This window comes from Gymnogyps californianus, chromosome 1, assembly GCF_018139145.2.
Source record: "Gymnogyps californianus isolate 813 chromosome 1, ASM1813914v2, whole genome shotgun sequence".
In the NCBI taxonomy this organism is placed as follows: domain Eukaryota; kingdom Metazoa; phylum Chordata; class Aves; order Accipitriformes; family Cathartidae; genus Gymnogyps; species Gymnogyps californianus.
The window spans coordinates 173990103-174010893 of record NC_059471.1 but is presented as its reverse complement, the minus strand read 5'-3'; the positions used below and the strand labels follow the sequence as shown (position 1 = coordinate 174010893).

Sequence of the window (20791 nt, the reverse complement as noted above, 5' to 3'; positions counted from 1 at the left end):
CACCCATGTTTCTAATCATGGGGGACCAAGGTTTCATTAAGTCAAATGTTTGTCAGACAAAAAAATGAAGTAGATTTGAAGAGATTTCCAAAATATATTTCAAACATCTAGCTGTCTGCTCTTTTAATGTATATTTAAACAATTGCTTCATAGCTGCGCAGCAGGTTTAGGGGAACAGTAAAGAAAGAGGATCAGTTTTACATAGCATTTTTATGTTTTGCCATGTTCCTTTAAGCATTATCTTACAAAACTTAGATTTTTCTTTTCTTCAGAAAGTGCAATTAACAGTTCATAGCAGTTTAAGAGTAATGCATGTATGCTTATTGATACATAGGGATGTGCCATAGCAGAAAATTCAGAGGTGCAATAGATCTCAGGCTGTTTTGTGACTAATTGGAGTAAAACTAAACTCTACTCTTCAATGATAAATCTGTGACACTGGGATTCACTCCAGTCACAAAACTTTATATAACAAATCCCATTAAAAATTTCACAAGTAAATAAAGTGAAGGAGAAGTATTAGCCGTGACACAAGGTTCTAAGAAAAACATCAAAATTGCAGTGGAGATGCTTAGTAGCCTGAATCTATCATTTCAGTAGAAGAATCTGACTCCTTCCTTAACAGCAGTAACATCCTGAGGCACCCTAATCCATTCATATTTGGGATCTTAGAATATTTGGGAAATAAAAATAGAAAGTAATTGTCTTTATGACATGATATTGAAAGGAGAGTAGTATACACAACTTATCAAGCACTCGAGATCAAAGATTTTATTAGAACTATTAATCACACTGCATTCGTGAAGGAATAAAAAGTCTCTCCCTTCAGGTACGTTTTTCCTCAAGAAGCTCTCCACGAACACATGAGCACAGATCACGCATCCTTTCTGTTAATCACAGTCTTTCTTACAAATTGGTTTCTTCTAAAGAATACATGGGAGGCATTCAAATTAGATAGAAAGTCAATGCAAAATTTGAACATACCATCAGTATTTTAGGTTTTGTTACAGGTGGCTACAGGCTAAATGGAGGGGTAAGAGAACACAGCATTTCAGGATGTCTTTTGAAAATACCCTAAGACATTTGGGCAGCTACACAATTCTGCTCTACAAAACCATTTCAGTGAAGACCAAAGTTGCTGAATTTACTTAACATATATTACAGGGTTGCCAACACTACACTGTGGCCAACACATAAATAGCCCTAAGTCACTAAGGAAAGTTATAAAAGGGGAAATTAAATCTACAAGCATTTTTTATCAAGATTCTTGTATAACAATACTAAAATATCTGAAAAATCATTATCTGCTGTCACTGTAGAAAATATATGTTCTTTTTGTACTCAAAATTGGAAAATTTTTCTCTGTGGTAGAAATTTATGGAAATTATACTGAGAAACCACTTTTGCAAGTGGAATAGTGATGTTCATCTCAAATATGTCAATAGAAATTAATGTTCTTAAGTGACTATCTGAAAAACGCATTGAATTTTAGACCTATTCTGCCCTGAATTTAGTGAAAAATGCTTTTGATGGCAATGCAAAAAACAGCCCTGCTGGCCTCAATATCCACAAAGAATTCTAGTGTTTTTTTCCTCTGAGAACTTAGATTAGAATTAGTTGAGGCCATAAAATGAAATAGCTATAGCAACTTAACTGACCATTTCTTGTGCTTATTTCTTTTTGACTTTGTAAAAAAATAAGGCAATGAAGGATGTAGTGCTGCTGTAGTAATTTTCAACTTCTCCAGCTGCCATGCCACACATCCTAATTCAAATGTGTAGAGACAGAAATTAATGCTGTGGAACATGGAGTATGAGAAACATCCACAAAGAAAATCATCGTTTTGCTTCATTGCCGCATTTAAAACTTAAGGGCAACAATAATTTTTTGCAGAGTTAACATTTAACTAGATGGTTAAGGTTAAAGGCAGAATGAAAAGCAATTACATATAGCACATAAAGATTACATTTCAAACCAAGATAGTTTTAATTATGTGCAACTTTGCAGAAAAGATATAATTTGTTACAATTACATAGACATTTAAAATTAAAGTTCAGACCACAAAGAAGGTCTCTCCACAGCTAGACCTGTGTAAATTTATAGCATTAAAAAAAAAAAAAAAAAAAAAGTAGGAGAGAGTTTACAAAGCAATAACTTTCAGTTACACCATTCTGAGAAAATATGGTAAAACGAGGTACTATAGATGCAGACTGTTTCACATTTTTTGCAAAAAAGTATACTTAAAGTCACCAGAAATAGGTATAAGCCATCTACCTGGCCTTCTTCAGAAAAAAAAGTCAATGAATTTCACCCAGTTTCATCCAGAGATTTGATATCCATCATTTCTGAATTTCGGATTGATGAAATTCTGTGTATATTATACGTTCAAGAAATGCATATGCTATTTTTCTCAGCAAACTATTCCTTCAACAACATTTCTACTCCAAAAATCACTTTGCATTGTATTTACATACAAAGGCTAAGGCCACCAAGAAACTCCTGTAACAAAAAGTGCCTTAAGCTAATAGGACCTGAAACAGCTGGGGATAAAAATATGTTTTCACATGCAACCATAGAACACACCATAGTCAGCTGAGGTTTCACTTTAAAATACATATATATTAAATATTACAGAATATTTCACTAGCAGTGATGATACTACAATCTTGTCTGCAGCATCCCTCATGGTCAGAGTCAAAACTGTCCTCAACTGTTAAAAGTATCTGCATTTTTTACTGGTTTCTTGACCTGCCCTGCATAGCAAAAGTTAGGCAATTAACATGGTATTTGAAAGTTCTTTGGTGAATAAGGGCTACATTTTCTGGTGTTTTTGGTATAGAATACAAAGAATCATAAATCGCAAATCATCCTTTCTCTTCAGGGATGTAAATAATTTTTGAATGCTTTCATGGATGCTATAAAAAATAGCGTTAGGGCACCCTAATGAATAAACTAACCTACTGTCAGGAAGAAACCCACTGCCCAAATAGGAGAATGCATGCAGTTGTATGAAGCAGAGATCCATGGTCCAAAACTCCTGCAAGCTCTCTGATAGCTCCAGGAGTTAAATTTAGGCTCAAAGTTGAGTGAAATTCTGTAGAAGCAAATGGAAATTGTAACAATGAGGTTTTAAAAGGAAGCCTGAGTGTTTTAAGTATAATCTATGTGTCAATTGACAGAAGCAATGCAATGTTTGGCATTTGCAAACAGCATTGGCATTTTCAACAAATGCTGAAGAAAAGCGTATGGTAGTACAGTGATATATAAACTCAAACCAGTAATTTCTCTAATTTCATATTCTACACAGTTCCAGTGTTTTCTGGGTTCCTAAAGTATATCTTTGAGATAATAAATGTAATTAAAGCTGTATTTTCCATGTCACATTTTCTACTAATGAGGAAAGATGGAAAAGCCAGCATGTTAACCAGAAACAAAAAAAGGTTTTGGAATGCCACTTATCATATGATTCTTATTAACACAGGACGATTTTTCAAGGGCTGGATAAATGTTTAAGATGGGCAGGAGAAAATTCATGTGCAAAATAAGCGCAGCCATTGAAAAAATTACTTTTTCCCAGTATAGTATTAACTAAGTATAGAACTTAATTTTACATACAAGCCTTGGAAAAAAGCTCTAAAGGTCATTTTTTGGGAAACTATTTGTTGAGAGTTCTGGGAAACAGTGAAATCTGTTAATAGAAATTGCAACAGTTGTCATTTAACACTGCACATTGCAGCAGAAATGGATTTAAAAGCATTACTATGGGCCGTGGTCTATAATCTATGTATCCTTCCTCTGTGGAAGCCACTAGAGCTTGAGTTCCTGGTGATATATGGCGCTAACGAAATATCTTAGTGTGTTGTTTGCACGTGCTGTAGTTTAGCATACTTTTAATAAAGACTCACACTCGTAACGCTAATAAGATCTCAAAAGCTGTGGAAGAAAAGTGGTTATCTTGTCAGTAATTTCAGTATTAAAGTTAATTTCCATGAAGATCATAAATGACAAAACTGGGAAGGAAAATTCGCATCCCACTTCCTTTGCAAATGAGACTCATACTTCACAAATTAGTGTGTAAAAAGGAAGCTGGTTAGCAGAACCTTGTTGGAATTTGAAAATGTTCATATACTCACTGAAAAACATCACATTTGCCTTCAAAATGTTCAGACAGACACTATTGTAACACTGAGCTTTGGTATTGGATGTACCACTTGCAGCTTGTCTAATTGCTAACTGCAAATTATAACCTTCAGCGTCAAAACTATTTGGTGAGACCATGGGTTATGTGGAACCAGATGAAAAACAGCATCATTTTAAAAGCACCTGAGGGGTAAGCAAATATAGCTATGTTTTACAGTAATTTTAACTAAAAACTGGAAGTAAATTTTTCAGAAAATTATTAAAAATATCTACTATTCATCTTAGCTGCAACAGACACAATGAATAGGACATCTACCAGTTGCGAACGAATAATGGCTTCCAGTGTAGGCATAAAAGAAAAAAATGTGATAATTTTGGGTACATCATGTGATAACTGCTGATAAAAAGCAAATATTATAAGGATGACTATGGAATTTAGCTACTGCAGACAGTTATCTTGCCCCAGTCTGCATGAAAACTCACTAACAGCAATTCAGATTGCTGTTATGTTTAAAGGTCCCTTCCACTGTCACTAATCAGCTGCAGCAAAATAAAATATATAGTCAAATAACTTTTTCCCCTAGTAAAACACATGTTTAAAGAATTTTCAGTCCAGTCTTTAAATATAACATAGGCCCATTTTGTATCTATCTATCTCCCCCGTATCTAGAAGCCCACTGCCTGATTCAGAGACCTTCTGCTGTTTTTAAGGAGTAAGACACCTAAATTTAGCTGTCTATGCATTAAGTGTCTACATATGAGCTTGTTGTGAGAATCAGTTACCTAACACAAGCATTTGGTGTCATTGTAGTGACAAGGGGTATTCCTTCCCCACATCTAGCTCCAGACAGACACAGCTCTCCTGTCAATTTTGTGTTGTATCTGGCAGCCCTGGCAGATTAACCGCCAGGTTGGCTGGCTGACTGGATTTACTAGAGCTCCACAGCCTCCAGTCAAATTTTAGATACCAGCTTACATGTAGACACTCAAATTCAAGTGTCCTAATTCTGAGCTGAATCCTGTGCTCTGTAAGATACAGTATAATGTTTAGTGTTTGTAAACACGTTTTAATAAGGACCTGATGTACCCTGTAAGTATCCTCCAGCTTGACACAATTTAAAACCAAAACTTCATATTCAGTAGAACAGTTAATGTAACTGATTTGGTTAATTCTACCCCTATAACATTGTTGTTAAACCTGTAGTAAACAAGGATTCCCTTGACAATTTGATGTATATTTTATACTGTAATTTATAGAGAGAATTGACTTTTTGAAAACTTTACAAATTGCTAGCATATTGAAAATATTACATAAAATCAAAATAATTTCTGTGTAGCATTTATGTGAAGAGGAAATAAACTACATATTCACTTTTTTATAGAAACTATTGCCTTCACAGAATCACAACAGCAATGAATCATTTGGTGGACATTCTTGTTTCTGAAAAGTTCAACTGAACCAACGACAGTGACTTATGCCGTATCAATAGTCGCTGTTGGAGCTGTAGACCAAAGTCCTTCTCTATTACCCTTGTGTGATTGCATATAAATATTAGCTGCACAAGCTAAGTTCCCCCAACGGGTCCAACTGTTCATCTCGATTGCCCCTGCAGTTTAAAGTCAATGTGTGTTACTATTCCCTATCAAATATGAAGTTCTTTGTCAGGTGGTGTTGGCAACTAGAGCCAAAATCCACTTTGCCAGAGTTACAGATGTTTTCACTTCCTTTGGTATGTATGTAATATGCTACAAAGACTGTTAAATGAGAGCTTATTTACCATCTAATGATGGAAAGCTATAGTCTCTCTCTCTCAATTTTTCTCTTTTATATAAGGGTATTTCCAATAAGTACTCATGGGTGTCCACAGTTTCTCATTGTTGCTGTGTCAGAGCCACAGCCATAAGCTTTCAGAGAAAGGGGCTATCTTAACATACACATTTCTACTATTTTTTATCCCTGAATCTGATACTTGTTATATACCTAATCATATACTCATTTAATCAGGGGACCAATTGACTGTCATCATTTTACGTTTAGATATAGTCCTGAATATGTAGTACACTCTTAGAATCAGTATGAGAAAATGGCTATGAAAGAAAATATTAATTCTCTTGGGAGAACAGACACTGAGTGACAGGAATACAGAAATTACTGAAAAACTTATATTCAATGCCCTTGGAAACTTGGCCCATTTATTTTCATATTTAGTATAATAAATTTTTAAAGTCTTTTATTGCCTGTGTATTCACTGTGGAATCTAGTATAAAAACAGGCTTATATATTGCAGTTCTCTAATTAATTTTGTCTTGTTTAAATAACTAATTGTGTGAACATTATCTGAACTCTTGTTCAAATTGCATTAACTGTTTGAAAATAATCCACTCATTCTCTTCCACATCTCTTCCCATCTAGCTCTTTTTTCATTATTATTTAATTGAATTTCCATTTTTCAGCTTTAACAGTTCCTCACAGGAAACTGGAATAACAGTATTCAGATTGTGTTAATGGTCATGTTATGCTTGGTTGACAAAATATCCTTCTAAAAGTTTTTAGTATCACAAAGTTTGTACAACATTTCTAAGGATTTGGGGCAAGAAAGGCTATGAAAGACCTATTTCAATTTGATTTCATTGTGTATGTTTTTACTCCTTACTGTCAATACAAGTTTCAGTAATTTTTTTAAAACTTCAGATGACAAGGCAATGCTCTAAAGACCTGATCCCATGCCCGGTGAAGTGAACTTGGATTTGACTGGATCATGAATGGGAGGGATTAGAGGAGTGCAATGCATCTCAGTTGGCTTGACTGACCAAAAGGATTGCTTTCTATTTAATAAACACTAGTGCAAATAACAGATTACACAACATAGTGTAACTAAATCATTTGAACCCAAGTATTCTGGACATGATGCAATGGAAGAATAAAAGACGGATTTTATTTTTGCACAGATAAAGTGCAGTTACTTGAGAGAAGAAAGAGATGATTCAAAATAGCTAGTTCATTGTTTATAAAGAGGAAGTACTAATATCTTAATTGCAGATCCTATTTTTAAGAAGTTACTTTAAGAAAGTAACTTTTCTAGCTTAATATTGGAAAAAAACTACTTTAGGAATCTCTACTTTACATTATCACACCTTATTCTGAATTACAAGTATTCCATTTTTCCAGAATTATTTGATAGTACTTTGTCTGTTGCTGTTTTCAGTTTCTGTCTTAAGCTTGAGTAAAATGACATCAGTAAATGGACATAACCCAAAATAGCTTTAATCCAACTCTATTGCTTGTCTGACATTTTTAAGTGTGAGAAGCAAACATCAGGTGGCGATTCAGAACATGATGGGAGTGGCAAAGTCACCAGCAGACTCCATTATTTATATTTTCTGGCCTCAGAATCATCTCTCTGGGGTGCAAAATTCCTTTCTATATGCGTGTGCAGTTGTGTATGTGCAATACAATTATGTGTTGCTGTTCACCCTTTCAAACAGAAGAGAACAGTCTGAAAACTACTGTACAGGAAAAAAAATTGCTTGTCCAAGTTCACAATAGTTATATGGCACCACAGTTCACCATGATACACTGCAATTAAAAGGGAAGAGACAAACCTAAATTTCAAGGTCATCCATAATCCTTCCTCCATCAATGCTAACATTTATATAATGTGTGTGTATATATATGTGTGTGTTTTACTTGATTTTATAATAAAATGGAAATTCAGATTATTAAATTATTTATAGTATCTGACATATTCGCTGGTTCACTCCTTTTTCATGTCCAACAACAAATTTGGGAATCTGTCACTAGCTCTTGGATTTTGGCTTGCTCACAAGGGAATAGAAGAAGGGAATAAATCAGTAAACAGAAGGTTGTATTAATCTTACAACCACCTTAAACAAGCCACACTGAGCAGCTTACTCAGAATGTAATCTATCTTTTTTTTTTTTTTCTGACAGTTTTAAGAAAAGTGACAGGGAACACATGGGACAGAGTATTAGAGAAACTGAACCTCAAAAGGGGAGAAAGTGTTTTATGTTACCTCCTGGTTAGCAGCAGCTAGTTCTTCTTCCAGTGCAGAGACTCTTTCTAAAGAAACCCTCAGTCGTTCCCTTACCTAGAAGAAAAATCAAAATATGTGCAGTAACGTAATTTCTATCAGTCTTTAAAGATTATATAATCTGCCATATGCACTAATGTATGCCCTGCCAGTCTGTTTGCAGGCATGTGTGTTGCATCCTTTCATGAGACATACCGTGTAGTAAACATTTAAACCTAACTGTAGGAAGACTTAACCCACAAAAATAGGTGTCAAACTTTAAATGCCATACTGCTGTTCCACAGTTTGCCTATAATTTTATGGAATACACAGCAAATGCAAATATTCTAAGACCACATTAGGCATAGAAATAAAATGATGTTCACAAGCATCTTTTACAAAGGATAAGGAAAAAAACTTTTGCAGATGTTTTAAATCCACTCCATGGAAGATAACTAATCTGTTCATATTAATTGAATGCAACAAATTCATTGAAAAACTAACTTGCAGCATTGTCTTCAGTCACACATACTAAAGATTTTTTATATCATCATGCAGTTTGTTTGGGTTTTGCAAGAAGTCATAAACAAGATACTCTCATAAGCAGAAAAGACTGCTGTGTTTGTACCAGTTTCATAGATGACCTATTCTGTTCTAAGGATGTCTATGATCTACTCAATCATTATTATTATTACTATTGTAGTTATTACTAAATATTAATTATTATTAAATAATAATGATTTAATACCTCTGAAGACATATTTACTGTTGTTTGAGTGCTCTGGCTCCGCATCAGCTCATGTAGCGATAGACAACCTAAGCTGGCAATGTAGTTGCCAGTCTCCCAATATGACCAAAGGCAAATTAGACCTAAAGTGATCTTCAATGCTGTGTGTAGGTGACTCTCTCTCCTGACTATGAAAGGACGCTATGGCAACTCCTCTCCTTATCTACACAACTTCATTAGGCACCTCACATTAAATGACTTTACAACCTGGCTAATCAGTCAACACTCAGGATATATTTCTATACACATTCCAGCTACGCTGCGGCAATGCTGTTCCAGCTACACTGTGGTCATGCTGTTCCAGCTGATGATCCGAGGATGTTTAAGGCTATTAGCAATGTTTGTAGGGAAAGTTAGCATATTCTATTAGACCAAGAGATGTAGCTGGAAAACAAAGCAAAACAAAAATCAATCTTTCACATACAATGGAACATTGTACATTTTCATGTACATACAATTGTTTTCATGTCCTTGACAAATACAGGAGATCCCTGAAAAGGTTGTGTATGTCCTAATGCTTTCATACTTTTTCCAGTGATACCTCTTAGTCTAATAAATATTACGTTTCCTTACATACTTTATTTTCCATTACTACTGATGGAAGTGAAATTTTGCAAATAGACTCATTACATCCCAAGAATGGCTTAGACTTTAATAGATGAAAATTACTTAGCAAAACTATAACATAGCATGTTCACTAAACTTTAAAACTAAATCTAAAGATCCAATACATATTCAGGAAATGAACACTAAAAAAGAAAACTATTCAGCCTTTCTAACGAATGCAAATATAGTTGCTTATGCAGTACTTTGAGTTTTTTGGTCCTCTTTACATACTTCAGCTTTATTAAAAGAAACAAAAATTGAAAATGTATTTCATGTATTCACATAAATTATTTGAATGCTCTTGGGTAACTATAATTTTACTCTACACTAAACAAGTTTTACTATACACTAAACAATATTGCTAGCCTTAACAGAACGGAAATCACAAGTGATTTGCTCAAAGGAGCAAAAGAAAAGTGAGTTGAAGAGTGTTAAGGTATAAGAAATATTAAGACGTTCTCAAGATTAGAAAGAATTCTCAATTTTTTTGTCCAATTTCTGATTTATTAATTTCCTTCTATTCCTTCAGCAGTATAAGACTGAAAAAAATCAACCGTTAATGTTCCTAAAGATGCATGTTGTAGCTTAAACAGACATTTCCTATAGGGTGTGACTACGTAATCAATAGCTGAGCTGCAGTAACTGACTGTGCCTGTTCCTTACCTGATATAAACGAAGTTTAAGCCATCTTGAAGTTGCAGTGACTGAGCCATCTCTGAGTGGCAGTGATAAGAGTGAAAATTACTACAAATTTTCATGACTGTTTCAACTGTTTTCAAACACCAGAACAACAGAATGCAGTGAAAACATGCAATGGAAGCCAAAATGTTTTTGCTATTTATTAAATTTTTGTACTATTTTTCATCAAAGATGTATGTAAAAATCTTTAATCATAAAGCTTGTTTTCCAAAATGAGCTACATAATTCCTGGAAAACATCCTCATAAAGCTTTAGATTTATGGTAGTACATAAGCTATCATCACAGTCATTTTATAGATTTTTTTTGTATTCAATTCTAACACACTTGGAATATGTAAAATTAATTTGAAATATTATATTTACTAATTCTAATTTATTCATAATTTCCATCTAATTCTATTTTTCATAAAAATACTTCACACCAAATGTATAATGCATCAATTATTCTGGCTGTAATTGAAAATCTTGAATTGTTTAATTAGCTGAAAAAGTATTTCTTACTTCATTTGCCTTTCCTTTTTCCTATTTTTTAAATCCTATTCTGCTTGAAAAACAGTGTTATTTCTCCAGTTCTTCTACCAGCTTCCAAGGGCTGCTCAATGACCTGTTTCCCTATCCAGATGGATAAAAAGTCCAAGGCAGTATGAGTCCACTACCTGGTACTCACATCTTTTCTCTCTCTCTCCTCCTACAATGCTCTTTGCTTTCCTAGAGGTTCCCCCGATTCCTCTGTGGATCCTGAAACTCTCTTTCTGTGTCATGCTTCTCTTCCCAACACCATTTCTGTCTCTCACTAGCTCTCCACTATTAAAGTCCATGTCCTACCAGTGAGGGGTGTAGTCCTGTCTTCAAGAGGCCTGATTTCAATCTCTTTAACAATTTCTTAATGGAAATCTCAGCTTAGATGTAAAAAATACATGGAAAAATGACAGTCATCTTTCTGGCTTCCGTCCTGTTGGCTGTAAGCACTGCCGAGGGACAAGATGATTGAGAGAAAATTCACAAGAGAGCAGCTGTTAATAGCTGAAATGAAATGCAATGAGTTGGTAACTCTACTTTAAATTTTCATAAGTTTCCTGAAACCTCCATGTATTCAAGCCTAAGTGAGAATGCATGTTTAAAAAATATAAGATGTCTAACACTGGCATTCACTCTGAATAGTGTTAGAATTTGCAAACCAACTAGGCCACATTACTGAGGAGGTCACAGCTCCACAAGGAGCTGGAATTAGAAAAATTATCCTTAACCTTTACACACTGTGGCACTGTAGAACTGAATCCTAGTGGGTTTTATATGGACATTTTAAAGCCTGAAAACAACACTCCCTGGAAATAATAGGCATTTGTTTCAAAGAAAATTTAGGAGACATTTTTTACATGGCACTTCAGAAAAAATAGGTAGAGAATTAATGTTTTTATTCTGAATATCAAGCTATTTTATTAAAATCCAATTTTTTTCATTCTTGGCCTATTGTCAGTAACAACATGGAACAGTACCAGTGTGACACAGAGCAACAGTTGGAAGTTGTTTCCTTTGCCTTGCCTTGCCTTCCCTCCCTTCTATGTACACAGTTAATGCACTGCATTTTTTATAATGACCTAACCAAAATTGCAGTCTGATGGCCCTTATTTGTTCTCTGAATATAAGAGTTGCTAAAGGAACTGAAAGCAACTCTGCCTTGGCACAGAAGACTTCTTTTTTCCTTTCATCTGACCAGTGAACAACTAATTCAGATTCACATTTGCCAGGGTGACATTGGAAATGTTGCAACTAATTCTTCATGTTCAAGCACATACATAGTGGCTGTTAAAGTTGAGGGAAATCTTTGATTCTATCAGTGAAAACGAGGAAAAGCGCTACATCAGTGCTCTGATCTGAAGGAGAAATCTGCTCTGGTTTACAGCCCAGAAACTGTAACTTTATTTCTCACTTCAAATTTCTTTCTCAGTCTTCAATTGATTTCAAAATAAACTCCAGGAAGAACACAAAAGCTGAATAAAGGTTTCAGGTTTGGTCATTCACATTCCAGGAAAGAATATAGGCTACAAATGCCATACTAACGTATGTAGTACACATATATTTTGAAGAAGATTTTACTCTGGGCAACATTTACCAGTTAGTAATTGTATTAATGTTTTCCTGAACTTCGTAAGTTCATATTGAATAACCTTTGAATCTAAATAAGAGGCAACAGCCAAAGCCTCTGAAAAGCCATATACAAATTTATTGCAAAGAATTTTGTACTCGATTCCCTCTTCAAATTTATGTTACAGCAAACAAAAAAACCAGAACCATCCTCATTTCTGAGAGGTGCAGGAAAGGATGTTGTTCCTGGTCACTATCTTGTTAGAGAAAAAGGAGCTGGAACAAATGCAAACTGTTTTTATTTGATAATTCGGTTTTCTTCATGTGATGAATGCAAATTAATGATTAGAATATTACATTGTTTTGTCTTTTCTGGAAGTCAAAGACAGTGAGTAACTATAGTTCATAGAAGTAAGCATTATCTTAGATTGTGTTAATCACTTCAGAAATAACATACTACTTAATTTTCATATGGTCCTTCAACATCTTTCTGTTTTCTTGGGCACTAGATAAAGCTTTACTAAATAAGGTTTCACAAAGGAAGACTAATCAGATGTCACCTGATCTATCAGAACGTGCTATAATATGCATTTTTAAAGAACAGATTCCCATTACAGTGCCACAGACACAGCAGAAAATGGTTGCTCTCTCCATGTTAGAGGGTGTATCCAACATGTGCCCAGATGACTGGGTATTCCTCTGGCTTTTAAATGCAACCAAATTACCTTGAAATGTAACATAGTCAATGTCATGTTAGCACTGCTGTCGGTGCAAAATATCACCCATCTTTCTCTGTCTCCTAGCAACTGCTTCCCACTTTTTTCCTTGCTGTCAAATTCTTTCTTCATTCTCTCCAGATCTGCAGCCCACAAAGAGCTTTTAAAAAACACTTGCACATGCTAGAATTGAATCACATCTTTTTCATGAACAGTCTATTGAATAAAAGCTCTCCTAGCTACCTGCTAAGGAATAAAAAGATAGTGATAATGTTGACATGAATAGATTGTTTTTATTTGCAAGAATATTAGGTATACTTTTCTGCCGTGAATTAATCTTAAGAGAACCAGTGGTTTTTGAATCTTAGCTAGGACAATAACACCTCGTAGTTGCTTTCCTCTGTGAAGATCAACTGGACACTTTTCTTAAAAAATTGACAAAAAAATGGGTTTGGAGAAGTTGCTTCAAACAGTTTCTGCTTTCCAAATGCACATTTTAAATGTTGAATCCAAAGTTTAAAGCAAAATAGGAAAAACATCTGCAGGAAAATAAACATGTTCAGATAGATATTAGAAGTCAATTATAGCTATAGAATGGTATAAATAAAATAACAATTTTTCTAGTTTTTGTTCTTCCTGAATTGCATATAAGGAATATGTACTTCCTGACCTACTCTATACTCAATGTCTATTCTAACCATGAAGTTAATCTGAGATTCTATTTTCTATTCAACTCTAATGATGTCTAGTAAATCTCATCTTCATTTGCCGTATTATAAACCGTTCTGTGTATATTCATATATAATATCCCAAAATATTTCATAGTGCTGTCTTACGTTAATTCTACAACTTTCATTGCATGAAATAAAACAAAGAAAGATATCAGCTACTTAGCAGCAGTAAAAGAAGTCTTTGAGATCAGAAGCATTAAGAAGGTCCGGGGTGATTAACTGAAGAAAGTGAAGTTTCCACACAGACTATCTTCCCTATGAATACAGCTGCAAATTTCAAGTGACTTACGCAATAGCAAAGGCTATCAGAAACGTTAAGTCAGAATTTCACATCGGTCCCAGTAATAATCAGTCCTAACCTGTAGTGTTTAAAACTTTCCATTTTTTTAACAATGCTCAGTGTGTGTGGGACATAACCTAATCTTACACATAGAAAAAACAATCACTGAATTTAATTTTGAACATGAAGAAAATCCAGAATTGGTAGCAGAACTGCCCATGTCCCGTGTTTTCAGATTTCTAAAAATTTTAGCATAATTAGATATATAAAGATGTTTGAAAATATGTATAACTTCTGTCAAATTTTCTAAATAATAATACAGTTAGTGCAGCACCAATTTCATTTGCTCTGACACAACACACTTACCAAAGGAGACACAATGAGATTTCTTTGAGATACTCATAAAATAGTAAATATTTATAAACTAAATTAACTCTTTCATTATCCCATGCCCTAAAGTGAAAATTCTCACAAAATACACTACAACTATGCAAGAACAGACTATGAAGATTGTTGTTTGGCACTGCTAGGATCTCATATGGATAATGGGGTAAGAATAACAGCATACTCTTACTACCTTCTACTCACTAGGATGTACGTATTGGGTTCAGCCAAACAGGACTGGCCTTCTAACATGGGAAGCTCGTGACAAGCTTTTATTGTACAGGGCGTGAAGGGATGCTGAAGGAGCTGTGAGACACTGAAATAACTGTCAATGACAGTCATGCTTTCTCTGAATAATGCAATCATGGCCGTGATCTCTTTATGGTGGACTATCTTTTGAACAAAAGGTAAAGGCAAAGCCCAGGCTTCATGTAACATATAGGGAGCCAATAGGCTTTCTGAAATAAGTTAAGGTGTTATTCCTGGTTCTCCTTATACTTAACCAGGCCTCCCTGGACATATGAATCCTGAATTGATATGTTTTATTTTCCACCTTCCAGCCTATTTTGTATTTTTCATTGCATTTTGTTGTAGTAATAAGGATGTTTTTGTAGTTCTTGTACTGTGTACATAGCAATCCTTGCATGACCAGTCAAGTTTTGTGGCAGAGCTTGTTACAACACCTCAAGATGTTTTAGTGTAGGAAGTGAAAACATGAAAGAAAATTTGCATTTAGGAAGAATGTAAAGACTTTCTTGGGATTTCTGTAAGTTTAAAAGGCAAACATTTTCATGAAAATATCTTGTTATGCTTTTTCAAGGGTGTAAAATCTAAATTACTGGTTTCAATGTCAACACTTTTTGTGAAGAAAAAGATTAAAGAAAAGTTTCCATTATTCATTTGCAAAGGGTCATGATACATTTTCAATGCACTTTTGACAGTTTTCATTACTCTCTATCCATTAACCTGCTTCGGTTTTGGGTGCATTTTCTGATGGGGCAGTGTTTATTTCCTGTGACATCAGTATATCATATATCATGGTTTTTTGCCTCAACATTTACTGCAAAGTTCTGCCCTCAGGCCTCCCTGAGCATAGCAGCAGAGTCTGTGGGAGTGAAGCATAACCCACAATACAGGGGGACAAGACATACCTAAGTCAAAGGGAGTAGATTGGCTGCATCCAAGGGTGCTGAGAGACTTGATTAACGCATCATAGTGAGGCCTTTTTCATCTTTGAAAGGTAATGGCAGTCAGGGGAGATTTCTGATGAGTGGAAAACCCACAAATGTTGTGTCCACCATCGTGAAAGGCAGGAATTATCCTGGGAAGATCCAGGGAAGTACAAGCTGGGAAGGTTATGGAGCTTCCTGGAATCTTCCTGGAAATCTTCCTGGAAGCCATTTCCAGGCACATAAAGGACAAGATGGTGATTGGGAAGAGCCAGTATGACTTTGTCAAAGGCAAATGACATCTGGCCAACCTTATTGCTTTGTGTGATGAGATGACTGGCTCCGTGGATGAGGGGAGAACAGTGAATATTTTTTACTTTGTCTTTACCAAAGCTTTATGCAAGATCTTCCATTTACCCCTAGAGAAAAGGGTGAGATATGAATTGGGTAAGTGGATTATACAGTGCATAGAAAATTGGCTGAATTGTAAGGCTTAGAGGTTTGTGATCAGTGACACAAAGTCCAAGTGGCATCCCATTACTATGAATGGAATAACCCCAGGCAACAGGACAGGCTTGGGGAACAGAAAGCAGTTTTGCAGAAAAGACCTAGGGGGGAATAAGGCCAGACACACAGTTCAGTCAGCAGGTTGAGGGAAATGATTATACCCCTTTGGACTTTTGAGACTGCATCTGGTTTTGGGCTCCCCGGTACAAGAAAGACACTGACAGACTTCAATGAAGGCCCACCAAGTTGGTCATGGGCTGGAGCACATGGCATATCAGAAGAGGCTGAGAGAGCTGGGTTTGGTCAAACTTAAGAAGGGACGGTTCATGGGAGACCTTATTGCTGTCTACAACTAGCTAACCAGAAGATGTGGAGAAAACAAAGCCAGCTTCTTCTTGGAGATGCAGAGTGACAGGACAAGAGGGAACAGGTGCAAGACTCAACAACGGAAACTCCAGCTAGGTATTATGGAAAAAAAATTACAATGGGGGTACTGAAACACCAGAATAGGTTTTCTCCCTGGAGATATTCAGAAGTTGATTAGACAGGACCCTAAGCAACCTGAAACAGTTGGCCCTGCTTTGAGCAGGAGGTTGGGCCAGATGACCTCTAGGAGGTCCAACATACATTATTCTACTAGTCTCTGAATAACTTCAATGAATTTTCATAGGTGGATTAATATCTTATTTCTGAAGGGTCTGAAACAAATCTAACACATAATTTTTCTGTCAAAGAAAGTGTAGAATAGATGACTTACATGCCGTAAAGGTTTTTTAGCACATTTGGGTGTATGCAGTCTTTTTTACTTCCATTATTTTTGAATAAAAATCACAATAATGCTAACAATGTGTGGTATAATGTGATAGCTAGCATTATATTATCAATTATCTGGATGATATATAAAATGTCTTTGATCCAATCCTTCTAAAGAGAGACACTATAACATAAACACATAATTTTATACAGGATTTGTACCTGAAAATAATGTGTGCTAGGTTTATAACAAATTATTTTAAAATCATTTACTAAACTGTTTCCTTGATTGATCTTGGATTGTTTTATAATAAAAATATGATTTATTATATCAAAATAAAAAAGATTCAATGCACAGATGAATAGCACATAGGAAAAAGTAATTTTCGCCAATCAATTTTAAAACTTCTTTTATAATGTTAAAAATCTCCTGTTAATATGATTGCAGATGGCTGATTTTTCTACACTGATAACTATCATTACCACTGGGACAGAGACCCATTATATACATAAGATGTGTACCTGTGTCACTCCAAAATTTTTAAATTAACTGAATAGTGATTTTAACCTGTTACATTAAAAAAATATAAAAATAGAATTTTCAAGAATATAGGTCAAAATATTATATTTAGCTTCAATCTAATTCTGTACAATAATTTTCAAAATGAGATGTAAAATAAACTGTGTAGTACCTAAACACTAAAACATTCACAAAAGAAAATGTGTAAGAAGTACATAACTGCTGAATAATCAGAATCTATTTAAAGTTTAGTTATTATTTCTCATATTTATCCAGCACAGTGTCAAAAAGTATAAAAGCAGGAGAGCTCCCTACTTTATAGTTTTATCAGTGTTTAAAATGTTGGATAAAAGATCAAAGCTCAGACCATAAACCCTATCAATCCTCAAAAGATATTTCTAATAATACAGGATTTTGTAAGTCTTAATGACATCCAAAAGCTTATTACAATTAATTGCTTACAGTGGCTAGAAGTCATTATATTCCCTTTTTGTAGATTTTCTTTAAATATGTTTTCATGATATGTGACTGAATGGAACATATAACTAAAGAGATATACCTAAACACAAAATAAATTTTGATTTGGCATAGGTTCCTTAAATTCATTTAACTTTGAACCTGATGGTTAACCCAGTATGACTCATAACCCACAGTGTTTCACACCTTCATTACCAATGAAAAATAAATATTACCATATAACTACAGCTACCTTTTTCATAAAGCTGTTTCTTTTAATAACAGTTCCTTAAATATAGTCAACTTTCTGAGTATATTTCTGAATTTAAAAAAGTTAAATTTATTACTGTGAGACCATTGAACTGGTTCTACACAACACAGTTCAACTGTGCAGTCAACGGTTTCAGATGCTGTGCTGCACAACGTCTCCCCTGCTTACCCAACCATCTCAAACAGAGAAGCGACTCAGCCACAGTGATGAGCCCAAGCAAATCAGCCAAGACAGACCCCACAAAGAACTAGGTTCTTTGCTCGTGAGCAACAGTTCTCACGTGCTCCCTGCATGTGTAGTTTTGAGGCATTTACTAATTCGGACACATCATCTTCTGAGCATATTGTTTCTAGACATGAACTGGATATCTGAATTCACGTAAGCAATGCTCAAGGTGATACCTCATAGTTGTACAAAGTTTCATTCACACAAAAGAGTCTTTCCAGCACAGGACACATGAGGAATCCAGTGGAAAGACCCTCTTAATTAGCATGACTAGATGCAGTTATCATCAGTAGTTTTTATCTTGATTCTGCAAGCTCTTCATTACCTCTGATAATGAAGGATCTACTACTTATTTTAGGTTACCCTACTTGTAGAGGGAACACTATGCTTACGTAGTAATTGCTAAAAACATCTCTAAAACTTAGGAGGTTTTCCTCCTAAAAGTATTTAAGAGGCAAGTTCCTTTATGTAGTTAGAAACATCTCATTCTGCCTTTTTACTCTGTTTGTGTGTTTTTAAAATTTGAGATACCTACATTTTCTCAACAATAACTTAAAAGCATATTGTACAGACAATAAATTCCATGGTGTCATCTTTATTTAGTGCTAAATAGGAGAAATATGTCTGGTAGGGGTGAGATTTGCTTATTTTGAAAAGTCAGTACTATTGTCTACGAAAGATAGCTAAAGTGACCTGAAGTGCATTACAGCTATTGGTCATACATTCTTATGGATTTCTCTGGACACGTGTAAATGCTGTAAGTACAGGACATATTCCAAGAAGTAAATAAACAATACTGTTGCTCTGCTGCATCATAAGGCACAGTTAAGTAAGTTAAAGAGTGTATTTAGGAAGCTTTTTTTCCATACTGTACCTTTTCATCCAAAGCCTTGTGGTGCTCAAACAGAGATTTCAGAGCTTTGAGGACCTCAACTTCACTGGAAACTCCTGAGGGAGACTGTGCTTGCCGTTTCACCACTGTCATCCTCAGTGACCTTTCGTGTCTTGAGACAAGGCACTCCAAATGCTCCAGTAACAGCTATTGGATTTGATATAAAAGTTTATTAATTTTTGTGCACCTAAATGCCATGGAAATACTAACTACAAATTGCATGGTACCAAATGGCAATTTTCTTGGCAACCTCATAGTCAGAGAGGCTGCTGGAATTATTGACAACATTTCATGATTCTAAATCAGATGGAATAAATAGAAAAACAGGAAATCTACTCATGATCTCACTTAAAACTCTGCTATGAAAAGCAAGAACAAATCACTCAGCATAGGGTCACTATTTAACTAAATTAAGTATATATTTAGACTATCAGTGATAGTAACTGATGAGCATTAACAACCAAATAACAACCAAAGCCAGTCTAAAGCATCATGCAAAAATACTAAAGAAGTTTATAATTAATTCACCTGAACTGTAATATATTTTCAATTTATACTGAAAGTTATTTAACAAAATATGTAAAAGTAAACAGTATATTTTATTAATTTTTTAAGACTACTCATTCTAAATGCCACAGCTAATGACATTTGTCACTAGCATATGCTCTAAAATGTTCATTGTCTCTGTTGTATTACAAACATGATGGAAGACAAAAAGGTCCATAAAGAGAAATTTCAGGCTATTGTAAATATCTGTATAATAACCTGTAAATAACCTATTGTAAAAACATATGATAATTATTTTCATTATTACTCTGAGGTTAAATAAAAAATTAAAACAGTATGTTGATGTTGTATAGAAAATTTCCCATTTGTCTATACTTTCATAGGGCTACCATTGCTGTTCTTACTGTCTGAACATAAAGCTGTAAGGTTAAAGCAGGGTAGCTAAATTCAGGAATCACAATGCATGTTAAACGCATTGTAATTACAACATACAATTATATCTAAGTCATTGAACTGGAAATCTGAAAGTTACATGGATAATTGTTTATTATTTCTCCTTCGATGTGGTTCTTAATATAGCTACTATTAATAAAGATATATTTTTATCTGTAATCCATAGTTATTCTCAGTCACATAATGACCTTTATTGTTACATGAATTAATAAACATAGAAGAGCAAAACCAGAATGTAATCACATTATAGTTGTAATATATTGCTATTAAGTCAGGAATGATTAGGGCTTGATGTTATCTTTGCTTCAAACATGGTTCTCATGTCTGGATTTACACCTGGTTATTATGTTACAACAACTGTATTATTCACAAAAAATAGTGAACACATACACAAACAATGTTAGTATGTTAAGAATTGTAATGACTCCACGCAGTTCAAGAAAGGAGGGTATTTCTACCGTTTCTGAATTCAAGTGATGGCCTGTATTTATCAAAAGCAAATGAGCAAGAAATTCACGAGCTTTGTCATCCGATCCCCGTAGGGCTGACAAGAGATACAGGTGGATTCTAATTATTTGA

The 20791-nt window shown here is 34.7% G+C and overlaps 1 protein-coding gene across 3 annotated transcripts in view; it reads right to left on the bottom strand.

Moving 5' to 3' along the window:
* PPFIA2 (PTPRF interacting protein alpha 2) overlaps nt 1-20791 on the bottom strand; it is a 333148-nt gene that overhangs the window by 95509 nt on the left and 216848 nt on the right. For 2 of the 3 annotated variants that reach the window (XM_050915641.1, XM_050915647.1), the window contains exons 3-4: nt 19235-19399; nt 8175-8249 (exon numbers count right to left, since the gene is read on the bottom strand). In XM_050915641.1, the coding sequence (XP_050771598.1) occupies nt 8175-8249; nt 19235-19399 (240 nt within the window). The remainder of the gene's footprint in view (nt 1-8174; nt 8250-19234; nt 19400-20791) is intronic. The other variant, XM_050915655.1, reaches the window with a different exon arrangement.